This window comes from Myotis lucifugus, unplaced genomic scaffold, assembly GCF_000147115.1.
Source record: "Myotis lucifugus unplaced genomic scaffold, Myoluc2.0 scaffold_87, whole genome shotgun sequence".
NCBI lineage: Eukaryota > Metazoa > Chordata > Mammalia > Chiroptera > Vespertilionidae > Myotis > Myotis lucifugus.
Window position 1 is genome coordinate 3,672,580 of NW_005871135.1, and position 13,436 is coordinate 3,686,015.

Below are 13,436 nucleotides of genomic sequence, written 5' to 3' on the forward strand. Positions count from 1 at the left end.
TGCCATGGACACAACCCTCCTGCACAGTGTACTCGGACATCAATTGACATATAGATTCCTTGACATCTTGTGTTCATATGCACATCTTGTGTACCTTTTTACATATAGTCCCTCACTTAAAAATGCATGGCAGGCATGTGCAAAAATGTTAGGCTCTTGCCCACCAAGCATGGACATAGCACCATTATCAATGCCTACACACATAAATTTGGGTGTGTTGTTCAAGGACCCACATATATATGTGACAGACATGCAGCTGCACATGCACTCTTGTATATGGCAGTGTGTGTGGGACACACTTACCCAGGCCCAACTTACAGATGTGTAATGCTTTGTACCCATTCATCCCAAACCCATCGGCCCTCATACCTGCAAATGAACGTGGACAGACATTGCACCCAAACCTCATGTTTACATGTGGTGTAATGTCCATGCACATGCAGGCACACACTTATTTAAAGTATAATAGGCACACAGAAGAGTGTGTGAGTCGTGAATGCACAGCTCTGTGCATTTCACAACATGAACACACTGTGTAACCAACACCCAGATCAGGAAACAGAACATCACCAGCCCCCAGAAGGCCCCTTCTGTCCTCTTCCAGGCCCTTCACTCCCAAGGATAACCACCATCCTAAACCCTCTCAACAGCACAGAGTAGTTTTGCCTCTTTCTGAACTTTATATACATGGAACCATTTTTTTTTTTTTTTTCGGTTTGAGGCAGCTCTGCCACTGTATTTATTATTGTTCAAAAGTTTGTAATGGTCTTAATTATCCATGAAAGAGTGAGATCATGTGGTATTTTTCCTTCATTGACTGGCTTGTTTCACTTAGCATAATGCTCTCCAGTTCCATCCATGCTGTTGCAAATGGTAAGAGTTCCTTCTTTTTAACAGCAGCATAGTATTCCATCGTGTAGATGTACCACAGTTTTCTAATCCATTCATCTACTGATGGGCACTTAGGCTGTTTCCAGATCTTAGCTATGGTGAATTGTGCTGCTATGAACATCTGGGTGCCATGGAACCATTTTTATGTTTGACTTTTGCTCAACATTCCATTTCTGAGATCCATCCATATTGTAGATTGATCATTCTCCTCATCCTGAAGATTCGATTGGCTGGATATATCACAGTTTATTTATGCTTTCTGTTGTTGATGGGCACTTGGAGTAGTTTCTGGTTTGGGGCTATTCCACCTGGTGTTCCTCTGATATTCTTGCACAGGTCTTGTGGTAGATATCTGGATGCCTCATAGGATATCGATATGACCAGATGGTTTTCCAAATTGGTTGTACCCATTTCTGCTCCCACCAGCAGGCCAACATTTTTATACACATGCTCTGTGTAGTTGTATCTGTGAAAAAACTCATATTCTGAGTCATACACTCACATATTCTGGTGCACTTCAGTCACACACGTTGTGCTTGATGTGCTGTTCCACCGGCCCTCACCACGCATGCTCTTGTGCATGCTCCACCGGCCCTCACCACGCAAACAGAAACCAAGGAGAGCTTACACATGCCCCACAGTGTCCTCCTGACCTTGTCACTGGGCAGGGCTTATACGAAGGCTGGGGCATTGCCTTACCTGGGGTCCCTGTCTTACAGGATATCTACCAGTGGTGTGGCTCCAACAGCAACCGATTTGAGAGGCTGAAGGCCACCCAGGTGTCCAAGGGCATCCGGGACAACGAGCGGCATGGCCGGGCGCGAGTGCACGTGTCTGAGGAGGGTGCTGAGCCCGAGGCGATGCTCCAGGTACTGACAGCCACATCCCAGGAGTGTGGGGTGGGAGCTGAGCATGTAGACAAGATACTCTTTACTTTCTTCCATTTAGTAGGCAATTTTGAGTTGAATTTACTTTTCTGTCCAGCTGGATCTCTTTAGGAAATGGGGAAGAGCAGCTTCCCTGACAACTCCCAGACTCCCCTGAGAGGTGGGCTGGAATCCACCACTTGGTGTTTGCTGGGGTCGTGAGCCACACCCTCCAGCTGAGAGGGCCAGGTCCTCCAAAGTAGCTGAGGAAGCGGGTCTCAGCCTCCTTGAGTGCAAGCCTGGTGCTGGAGCCAGGTGGGAAAAAGTCAGCCGAGACCCATTCCTCTCTTTTCTGCCCATTCCTGGTGGTTTATGGCCTGTTTAGTCAACTGCATGATATAATTGTCAGCTATTTTGCTTTGTGAACATGTCAGTAGAGGCAAAGTTTACCAGGAAAACGGGGGAGACCATGAGCCCTGCTCCATCCACTTAGCTCCTGCTCATCTGGGGGTGTTGGCATTTCGGTTTCTAGGAAGAGCAGGAAGTGATTATGATGAGGGGGAGCCTGGAAACAACCATGGCTTGGGGGGGTTGGTAGCTGGGGCGGTTGAGGCAGTTGAGGCTAGTGTGGCCAGGATGGAGGAGTGAAGCAGGCTCTGCAGTCACAGGTTCAATTCTGCTTGGCCACTCATAGCTGTGTGCATAAGTCGCTCCATCTCTTCATCTCTTGGGACTTCTGTAAAGTAAGAGTGATAAGCTGTGCCTCCTAGCATGGGTGTAAGCATCAAGTGGGATCTCCTAAAGGCACTGGGTGGAAGGTGTGGTCAGGAGCTGTAGTTATTTGGCTTAGAAGACCTAGGAGGAAATGGTAGAGTAAATATCTGAAGGACCGTCCTGGAGGCAGAGGAGCAGGGGTCCTCCGGAGCTTTCAGAGACAGGGTGACAGGCCGATGTGGTTGAGGCATGTGAAGATGCAGGCTGTCTCTGGAGGGGTTTTCCCCTAGCTGGAGGGTCGCTATGGATGCCTGTGTGGTCCTTGCCTGCCCAGGAGGGGGCTCTGTCAGGAGTCCAGGTCCCTCCTGTGGGAGGAGGCTGCTGGGAGCTCACCGCCACCCTTTCTTCCACCTCTCCATCTCTGCAGGTGCTGGGCTCCAAGCCGACTCTGCCCGAAGGTACTGAGGACACAGCCAAGGAGGACGCAGCCAACCGCAAGCTGGCCAAGCTCTACAAGGTGAGCCTCAGCTGCTCTGTCCTCTGGGGTCATGCCAGGGAAGCAGGGGACCTGAGCCTTCCTGAGCTCCACTGTGTGAGGCCTTGAGCTGAGCATGCTTGAGGGGTGAGGTGGGGGCTTGGCTTCTGCCGGTCTCCAATGGGCAATTACTGCCTTCGCCTCCTGCACCAAGAACAAGAGAAAGCCATTGACCTCAGTGTCATGTTCATCCAGGGGGTCTTGGCAATACCTGTCCTCTCTCTGGGACTCAGTTTTCTAGTCTGTAAAAAATGGGGAGAAGGGCAGTAAAGTGAACTTTGTAGAGTTTCTGAGCGTCCACAGAGAAAAATGACAGGAAAGTATTTTAAGAAAGTACTTGGGGAAATGCTACAGAAATGGGCATGTGTGTTGTTTTTTTTTTGCATGGGGAAGGTTATGGTTAATGACTTTATAATTTCTTCTTTGTGATTTTTAAAAATGAATTGAGGCTGCTCTTGAGCTAAGGAACTTTGGCCTGGTGGCTGAGCTCCAGGAGAAAGCCCCACGTAGCTATGACACTCGTGTTGTGCCCTGGGCTTAAATGGGGCACAGATGTTCATTACCTCCAAAGAAAAACCACATTAGTGATTTTTATTTTGATAAAGTAATGCATGTTCACTATAAAAATAAAATAGCAATACTCAAAAATATAAAAAGATATAACATACAGATCATGTCTTATAGAATTGACACTTGAAACCTATATAATTTTATTACCCAATGTCACCCCAATAAATTGAGTAAAAATTAAGTAAGTAAATACACACACACACACACACACACACACACATATGTATATGTATATGTATATGTTTATGTATATGTATATATATATATATATATATAGAGAGAGAGAGAGAGAGAGAGAGAGAGAGAGAGAGAGAGAGAGAGGAAATAAAAGGTCCTAGTGGACTTGGCTCAGTGGATAGAGCGTTGGCCTGTGGACTGAAGGGTCTCAGGTTCGATTGCGGTCAAGGGCACATGCCAGGGTTGTGGGCTTGATCCCCAGTAGGGGGTGTGCAGGGGACAGCTGATCAGTGATTCTCTCTCATCATTGATGTTTGTATCTCTCCCTCTCCGTTCCTCTCTGAAATCAATAAAAATATATTTTAACAAAGAAAAACAATCTCTTTAATCTGACTGGTTTACGATAACCAGTACTATTTTAAAATGTATTTTAATTTCAAAAGTAACAATATGCAATTTTTAAAAAATGGCTCCCCTCTTCCCCTCTCCATCTGTTACCATGGTCACCATTTAGTTGGGGGGAGGGGTCCGGATTACATCTTTCTGCATCTGATTATATACTTTTTCCATCTCTACTTCATACACATAGATCCAAACTATTCATGCTGTTCTGTGGCCTTCATTTCTCCCCTCAACGTGGTCATGAATACCTTTGTAAACTAGACTACATGCCCTTTATGGTGGTCTATTTCAGGAGCATAAGAGTTTCAGCATATCCTTAATGATGGACATCAGCGGATGATTCTGCCTTTTCCGATTGCAGACAGTCCAGTTGCTCTTGTGCTAAATATGGCAGTAGAGCAAGTTCCCAGACATGGTCACAGGCTGAACAGTGGGTCAGTGATTGAAGATACTGGTCTGGAGTCAGACTGCCTGGGCTCGAATCCCAGGCTGGTGCTCTCTAGTGTGCAGGTCGCTTCACCTGTTTGTGCCTTGGTTTCCATGTGAATACAATGGGGGTAGTAGTAGAACTATCATAGGGTGTGGCAAGGATTAAGGAGTTCTATAATTATGTAAGTTATCAGTTACATGAATTGCTTCGAACAGTGCTAGCACATACGAAGTACTCAGTAAGTACCGAACACTCATTATGTAAAGTTCGGACACATATTATTACCAAGCTGAAAGAGCTCCCAAATACCAAATAACCCTGCCCAGGGGGTTGAAAGTGCTTGTTTGCCCAGAGCCTTGTCCATACTGGGTATTGTCAGTCTTTTGAATTTTTCACTTAAAAAAAATAACTTAATGAACTTTTTATTTTGGAATCGTTTTTAGGTTTTCAGGAAAATTGCAAAGATAGTACAGAGTGTTCCCATAATCTCCTTCATCAGCGTCTTCTTAATATGTAACATAACCCGGTACATTTGTCAAAACTAAGACATTAACACTGGTCCCACGCTAGTCACTAAACTACAGACTTTATTCAGGTTTCCCCAATTTTTTTTATTGCAGATTCCAATTCAAGCTACCACATTGCATTTACTTTTATTTATTTATTTTTCCTGATGAGATTAACTATCTTCTCAGCCAATTGTACCATTCTTCTCCTATGCCGCCTGCATTTTTGCATTTTATTTCCTTGCCCTTTCCATGTTCCACCTGTGTGTGGGTAACAGATATGGCTGTGACAAAGCAGGAAAGGAGAAAGAAGACCTGAGTGAGCCTCAGAGCCTGAGGACGCAAGCCCCGCATTACTCTGCCCTGTGGTTGTGGCAGGGGTTGGGATGTGGACGTGTGTTGGGCTTGGGGTGCCCTCTGGGCAGGCGGAGGTGGTGGAAGTTACTCACATCTGGGCTCTTCTCCTGTCCCCTCAGGTCTCCAATGGTGCGGGCACCATGTCAGTGCTGCTGGTGGCTGATGAGAACCCCTTCGCCCAGGGGGCCTTGAAGTCCGAGGACTGCTTCATCCTGGACCATGGCAAAAATGGGAAAATCTTTGTCTGGAAAGGTACTGGGGACTGGGAAAGGGCTCTTAACTAACTGGGCCTTGGTGGCAGCTCCTAGAGCCTGGCAGCCACTCAGCTCAGGAGGGAAATAGAGTGTGTTCCATGGACCCCGAGGCAGTGGCAGGCTCCTCAATGGAAATCGGAGGTCGAGCTAAAGCCCTGACTTTGCAGTTGACTCACTGTGTGATCTTGGGTAATTTACTTGCCTCTTTGGGTCTCAGACTTCCTATTTGGGCTAAAACCAGTGTTTCCCAAATGTGTCATAACACCAGTGTTTGAAGAAGTTAATTGGCATCATATAAAAAATACGTAAAAAATTTATATATGGCTTTGTGGTCAAATAAGTTTATGGTCAACACTGGGTGCAATTACTTATGTTCACAGGCTTGTTTACTGCAGGACTTGTCAAGTGCCTTTAACTTGCTAATGTATTGGGGGCTTTTCATAAAGGTGGTCTGGTTTCTGGTGGAGAAATGCTGTTCTGGGGGTCGTGAACTCTTTGTGGACTGCCTTGGGTGCTGATTAAGGGAGGTTCCTGGAAGACGCTGGCCCAGATGTTTCTGAGCAGATGCATCAGCACTGTCCTCAGATGCTTTCTCATTAGTCCAGGGGAAGAGGACAGCAGGGGAGGGAGGCAGTGGGTGCAGAGCATGGCAGAGAGAGGGAGTTGAGAGGGAGTTGGACACATGTGGCCATCATCATCATCATCATCGCTCCTCAACCTTGGCAGTGAGAAGGTTGGAGGCAGGAGCTGTCCAGACACCAGACACAGGGATGCTCTCAGGGTTGGGAAACACTTCAGACTGTGGAGTTGGAGGAAAGATGGCCCAGGGGAGAGTAGGAGCCCGAGTGTGTGGTATGCAGGCTTCCGAATCACTGGGGCAGGTAGAGCTTTCCCACTTGCTGAGTGTCTATGGTCAAGTCGCTTAACCTCTCTGAGACACAGGTTTCCTTATATGTAAATGGGATGAGATAATACTGATCTTATCACCTAGGGTCATTATGTGGATTAAAAGAAAATACCTATGTGTAGTCCTGAGCACAGTAAATTGTCCAGGATGGTGGCCGTGGTTGCTGTCATCAGCCAGGACCTCTGCTGGACTCCAGGGGATCTAGGAATGGTCAGCTCTGAGAGGGGGTGTCTCTCACCTTGGCTGCCCATAGTCTAAGAAGAGTAAGGGGGGAGGTCCGGCTGCTACCTTCTCTGGACCATGGAAAGTTAGGGTGCAGCCCTGACCCCAGGTCCCTTATCTTCTGTCTGCCGATAGGCAGGGGGGCCAACACCGAGGAGAGGAAGGCTGCCCTCAAAACGGCCACTGACTTCATCTCCAAGATGGACTACCCCAGGCAGACTCAGGTGAGTCTGGAGTCAGGTAGGAGAGTGAGGGTGGGTCCAGTTTGGGTGAGAAAGGGTGTCCCCCCTCAGTGTGGACTGGTAGTCTGAGGCTCCTAGGACCCCTGCTGTCCTGAGGATCCAGCCACATCCTGCTCTTCTTTGACCCCTTCCAGGTCGCTGTCCTTCCTGAGGGCGGTGAGACCCCACTGTTCAAGCAGTTCTTCAAGAACTGGCGGGACCCAGACCAGACGGATGGCCTGGGCTTGACCTATCTCTCCAGCCACATCGCCAATGTGGAGAGGGTGCCCTTCGACGCCGCCACCCTGCACACTTCCACTGCCATGGCCGCCCAGCACGGCATGGATGATGACGGCACAGGCCAGAAGCAGGTACCTGGGGCTGGGGTGGGCGTGTCCAGGCCCCTCCCTCACTCCCTCCTAGGCACATCTGGCCCATGCATGGCCTCCTGCTTCCCCATGGACTTTTCTCTATGGGGTTTGGACCACAGTTCTGGTGGATGAGATACTTTTGTTTTCATTTTTACGGCTAGCATACTCTAAGCACCTACTGTGTGCTAGGCCCTGTGCCAAGTGTCTCAGGACCCACCTGCCTGTGAGAAGTGCCTGGCCTGGGAAGGAAGGTGACCATAGCTACAGCTGATTGCTCAGACCTGTGTTGTCAGTGGAAGATGGGAGGCCAGCAAAGGGATTATGGGAACAGAGGAAGACAGTGAGGGAGGATGGTCTGGGAAGGCTTCACAGAGATGGGGGCACTGGGTTGGGTCTCAGTATGAATATCGATTTGCTGCCAGAGAGGAGCAGTGGGCCTTACAGGAGGCTGGAAGCTGTCGCAGAGCCTGGTGCTGAGGACATCCTCAGGGAGGGTGTGGACTTACCCCTGCAACGTGTGGGTGCTAGTGATAAAAGCAGAAATGTGACAGGCTCCATTCTGTGCTTTCAGAACTCTGTGAAAATGGATTAGAGGCAGGAAAATGAAGGTAGAGACTCCACGAAGAAATTGTTATGGTAGTTTAGGAAAGAGAAGATGACCTTGAGACCAGGAAAGTCACAGTGAAGATGGAGAAGAGTGGGCTGGAGTTTAGAGATGTTTATGAGATAGAATCTGCTTCTAGCAAACATGGATCCCATTCCACATGATAGAAATAGCAAAAAGGTTAATTTTTATTATCATTTGTATCATTGGTATCATTCATTCATTCATTCATTCCTTGAGTGGGAGGAGAGGATGCAATGAAAATGTTCAGGGTAGGGTAGTGTGGAAAGAGCCCTGGCAGCCTGGCTGTGTGATGTTGGGTAAGTAACTTAACCTCTTTGAGCTTCACTTTTTTTTACCTTTAAAATGAGATTTAATCCCACTCCATCACCTTCAAGAATTTTGAAGGTCCAGAGATTCTAGGCTTCTGTTTCCTGGGACTTGCAGGACCCAGAGTCTGTGCAGTACCACCAGGTGGCGCTGCAGGGCCTCATGGCCACTGGGAAAAACCCTGTCACCAGAGCTCTGAAAAGAGATCTGCCAGCAGGGATCATTCTGAGGTCACCTAGTGATGGCCCTGCCTCTGGAGGCAATCTATAGCGTCCAGACGATTCAATAATGATACCGATAATGGCAAAATTAGTAATAACAACAGTAATAATTCTAATAATAAAATAGCTGCCACACTGCAGAGCTAGCACCCTGTGCCAGGCTCTGTGCTAGACTTTCATGAATAAACTCACTTGATCCTCACAACAGCCTTTCCATTTTTCAGATGAGGAAACTGAGGTTCATAGAGTTTAAGCAAGTTGTTCCAGGTCACAACCTCTAAGGGGGTGGAGGCTGGTCTGGGTCTGGGTCGTATGTTGATTTGTGCCCTCAGCTCTCACTGTGTTATGCTCACTAAAAGCCAGCTGCCAGTGCCTGTGCTAATCCCTCCGAGGAGGAAGTATGAGGGGGCTGGGGGGGCAGGAATTCAGAGAAGGACACATGGGTTTGAATCCGAGTGGTCCTGTGATTTGGGTGAATTATTTAGCTTCATTCTGAGTCCAGGTGGGGTCACCTATCAAAAGCTTGTCCCAGGGGGAGTCACTGTGGTGGGGCTGAACTGGGGGGTAGGATGCCGCACCTTGTTGAGTCCAGCTTTGCTCTGGCAGATCTGGAGAATTGAAGGCTCCAACAAAGTGCCCGTGGACCCCGCTTCGTATGGGCAGTTCTACGGTGGGGACAGCTACATCATCCTGTACAACTACCGCCACGGTGGCCGCCAGGGCCAGATCATCTATAACTGGTGAGGTACTGGGGCCACGTGCTGTGGGTGGAATGTGGGAGCCCTGAGGGCAGGGGGCAAACGGGGCTGAGGGGTATGTCTAATTGTATGTGAGCCCAAGATGGGACAGCACTCTGCTGGGAATGGCTCTCATGCAAAGAGCAACACCACTTGTCTTATTTCTTGGAAGGACTTTTAAGCTATTCTTATAAAAACATTCCATGGCCATTGTAAGAGATGTGGTGAGTAGGGATGGAACAGGGAGAAACAAACCCGCAGAAAATCTCCCCCACATTCCACTCTAAGTACTGTGCACACAGGTGTTTATCCTTCCACCTATTTTCCAATGAAAAATTATTTTTAATTTTTTAAAATAATAGATGACACATTTATGTAATTCAGAAAATCAAAACAGAATTAAAAAGTGTGTATTTAGAAATCTTGTTCCCGGTCCTGTTCTCCAACTTCACCCCTCCGTGGGTTACTGCTTTTATTAGTTTTTTGTATAGCCTTCCAGTAATTCTTCATGCAAACACAAACAAATATGACCCTATATTCCTAGTTCTCTCCCTTCTTTACACAAAAGATAGCACACTTTGTATATTGTCCTGCACTTTGCTTTTCTCACTTATACTTCCTGGCGACCAATCTGTGTCAGCGAGTTTCATTGCTCTTTTTGATAGCCGCATAATATTCCAGGGTGTGGCTGAGCTGTAGTTTAACAGATTTCCTGCTGATGAATACATGGATTATTCCAGTCTTTTGCTATTATGAACATTGTGTGGTTGCTGTTCAGAGAACCCCTTGCCCTCTCTGGTGTCAGTTTGATTGTCTGTAATCTGGTGATTTGTGGGTTTCTCAGGCTCAGGTCCAAGGAGAGACTCAGGTCTCTGTGTGAACCACAGTACTAAGTGTCACTTCCTCCCTCTTCTAGGCAGGGTGCCCAGTCCACCCAGGATGAGGTCGCTGCGTCTGCCATCCTGACTGCACAGCTGGATGAGGAGCTCGGAGGTACCCCTGTCCAGGTGAGCCCAGTCCTGTGCCTCTCTGGGCCACATTCTGGTCCTTGTCTCTCTGTTCACTCATCTATCCATCCATCCATCCATCCAACAAACATTTAGGAGGACTCCCATGTGCCTGGCACTGCATCTGTAGGCATAACACACAGACCTGCCCCTGCCCTAATGGGTTTCTAGTCTAGAGGATAGAAAGACGTTTACCAGACATGCACACACCCGGGTGCGTAATCACACACTGGAGATCAGATCACATGCTATGACATGGAGTGAGTGAAAACCCTAAGACGCTGTAGGAGAAAAACGGGAGAGCAGCCTGGCAGAGCAGCTTAGAGCATGGGCTTGGCGGCAGCCTGCTTAGGACTGAATCCTGTCTTCACCTGTGGGCAACCATGGGCAAGTCACTGAGCCTCTTTATACTTTGTTCTCAAATTGTGGATAATAACAGCACCTATCTGGTAGGAGTGCTGTGCAGATGAAGAGTTAGTATTTGTAAAGCATCTAGAGCAGTGGTTCTCAACCTGTGGGTCGTGACCCCTTTGGCGGTCGAACGACCCTTTCACAGGGGTCGCCTAAGACCATCCTGCATATCAGATATTTACATTACGATTCATAACAGTAGCAACATTACAGTTATGAAGTAGCAATGAAAATAATTTTATGGTTGGATTACAACATGAGGAACTGTATTTAAAGGGCCAGAAGGTTGAGAACCACTGATCTAGAGCGATGCCTGGCCCATAGTAGGCCCCTTATACATGCATGTTAAGTGTAAGGATATAGATCCCAGCTAGGATGTAATTGGATTAGAGAAGGACCCCTAGCCTCACCCTCTGGAGGAAGGGACTTGCAGCTGGGGCCTAACGAATGGGTAAGAGTTGGCCAGGTAAAGTGTGAAGGCAAGCGCATTCCAGGCAGAGGGAAGAGTTACTGCAAAGGCCCTGAGGTAGAGGAGTGGGGGGACATTGGGTATTAGAATGATAGGAGTCTGGAGAGATGCTCAGAGAACCCAGAAGCCATGGTGAGGATGTTGACCTTGATCCTGAGAGCAAGGGGATATTTTTGAGGGATAAATCTGATGTGAGGTGATTTGGGGGTCTAAAAGGTTGATCTGGCTACAGTGTGGAGCCCTGGAGGGCAGCAGAGCCAGGTTGGGAAGATAAGGGGGAAGGAGACAGAATTCTCCCTCCTCTATCCTACACCTGGAGTGGGTGGGGCTCTAGGTTGAGATCCAAGGTTTGTGCCCTGAACTTTGTGACAGTGGTGGTCTCTGGGTGCCGGACACCTAGTGGGATGATGGCTGTCTTAGCCCATTTGATCCCAACAACGGCCTTGTGGGTAGCATTCTTGGTCTCATTTTACAAGGAAGAACCTGAGAGGTTGAGGCATGTGCCCAAAATGTCACCATCAGTGCGGTACTGGGATCTGAGCTCTAACCCAGCAGTGGGGGGTCATACTGGGAAGTGGGCACAGTACTGCCAACACACACATGAGATTTCCTCCTAGATTTAGCTCAAGGGGCCACAACTGGGATCTGAGTGGGCACATGGGCAGGAGCAAATGTGATGTATCTTGGCCCATACCTGCAGCCTGTATCTGGGGCGCACTGACTGTGTGAGAGGGGTCTCCAGATCTGAAAGGTTTGCTTCTCACCACCACTGGCTTTTGTGCCTGGAGCTGACGTCACCATCCTGGAAGCATGTCCACGAACAATCCCTGTGCTTCCATTTAAGGGAACATTTGCAAACATGGGCTCTCTTGCTTCTTGGCCTAGACTCAGGGTCAGGTCAGCAGGGCAGGTCCTCTTGGGATGGGAGAGCGACTGAGGCAGTGCCCAGGAGACCTTGAGTCATAGCAGTGTCTCCAGTTTTCCTAGAACTCCCCTTGTCCTGCCCAGCCCTGTGTGCTGTAGGGTCAGCTCCACACCACACACACACAAGTGTGGTGGCCTCGTTTGGGAGGTTGGCCTGGGCCATGCTATCCAGGGAGGGAGGGTGGGCTGGTGCCACACAGAAGGACTGATGCCCCCACTTTTCTGACTTGCTCTCTTGTCTTCCTGCCAGAGCCGTGTGGTCCAAGGCAAGGAGCCTGCCCACCTCATGAGCCTATTTGGCGGGAAGCCCATGATCATCTACAAGGGTGGCACCTCCCGCGAAGGTGGGCAGACGGCCCCCGCCAGTACTCGCCTCTTCCAAGTCCGGGCCAGCAGCTCTGGAGCCACCCGAGCTGTTGAGGTAACTAACACCCAGACCCTGGACCCCAGAAGGTTGTGGCCTCCTAGAAACCTCCAAGGGTTGACGGGCAGACCTCTGGGTACAGGATTGGGTGAGGGGTTAAGAAGCAACTTTTTGTACCTTCTTGCCCTGGCAGCAGGATTGTATGTCTTAGACTTCCCCTTGTTCAAGGATGCCCAGGGCCCCTTGCACATCTTCCATAACAGGGAACTCACTACTTGCAGGGAGTTCAGGCTTTACCATCTGGGCACTTTCCGATTACTTCTCAGTTGGCTACTGTCCCTTTCATGGTGGAAGGTGCATACCTGAACATAATCCTACAGAATGGTCTGAGCAGCCTAAAAGAGAATAGGACTATCACTTCCTTTATTCTGGGCACTCAACCTCTGTTATGCATCCCAGAATTCTAGAATCACCTTGGCTAGTCACAGTGCGTTGGTGACTCCTGGAAGTCACCTAAGCCCCTCAGTGTCCAACGCCTGTGCCCTCAGCTGGGATGGGCTGTGCTCATCCAAGTCCCCACCTCAGGTGGTCCTGCTGCAGTGTCTCCTGGGCTGTGAGAAGGGGGCTGAGGGCATTTTGTCTGGTTTCCTATTAATCAAACGCTGTCCTCCCAGATAATGCCTAAGGCTGGTGCACTGAATTCCAATGATGCCTTTGTCCTGAAAACTCCCTCGGCTGCCTACCTATGGGTGGGTACAGGAGCCAGCGATGCGGAGAAGACAGGGGCCCAGGAGCTGCTGAGGGTGCTGCAGGCCCAACCTGTGCAGGTGGCAGAAGGCAGCGAGCCAGGTAGGAAGGACCAAGGGGCAGAGAGCCTGCTGCTCTCTGTGGACTGTAGGTTACCCTACCTTCCTTCTCTTTGGGGGCTCTATATCCTCACCCTTTC

At 48.9% G+C, this 13,436-nt stretch overlaps 1 protein-coding gene across 3 annotated transcripts in view; it reads left to right on the plus strand.

The window, feature by feature from the left end:
* Nucleotides 1–13,436, plus strand: part of GSN (gelsolin) — a 51,270-nt gene that overhangs the window by 35,254 nt on the left and 2,580 nt on the right. For all 3 annotated transcript variants that reach the window (XM_006091112.3, XM_006091110.3, XM_006091111.1), the window contains 9 exons: nucleotides 1,611–1,760; nucleotides 2,899–2,988; nucleotides 5,568–5,700; nucleotides 6,967–7,055; nucleotides 7,208–7,423; nucleotides 9,185–9,318; nucleotides 10,232–10,322; nucleotides 12,377–12,547; nucleotides 13,165–13,339. In XM_006091112.3, the coding sequence (XP_006091174.1) occupies nucleotides 1,611–1,760; nucleotides 2,899–2,988; nucleotides 5,568–5,700; nucleotides 6,967–7,055; nucleotides 7,208–7,423; nucleotides 9,185–9,318; nucleotides 10,232–10,322; nucleotides 12,377–12,547; nucleotides 13,165–13,339 (1,249 nt within the window). The remainder of the gene's footprint in view (nucleotides 1–1,610; nucleotides 1,761–2,898; nucleotides 2,989–5,567; nucleotides 5,701–6,966; nucleotides 7,056–7,207; nucleotides 7,424–9,184; nucleotides 9,319–10,231; nucleotides 10,323–12,376; nucleotides 12,548–13,164; nucleotides 13,340–13,436) is intronic.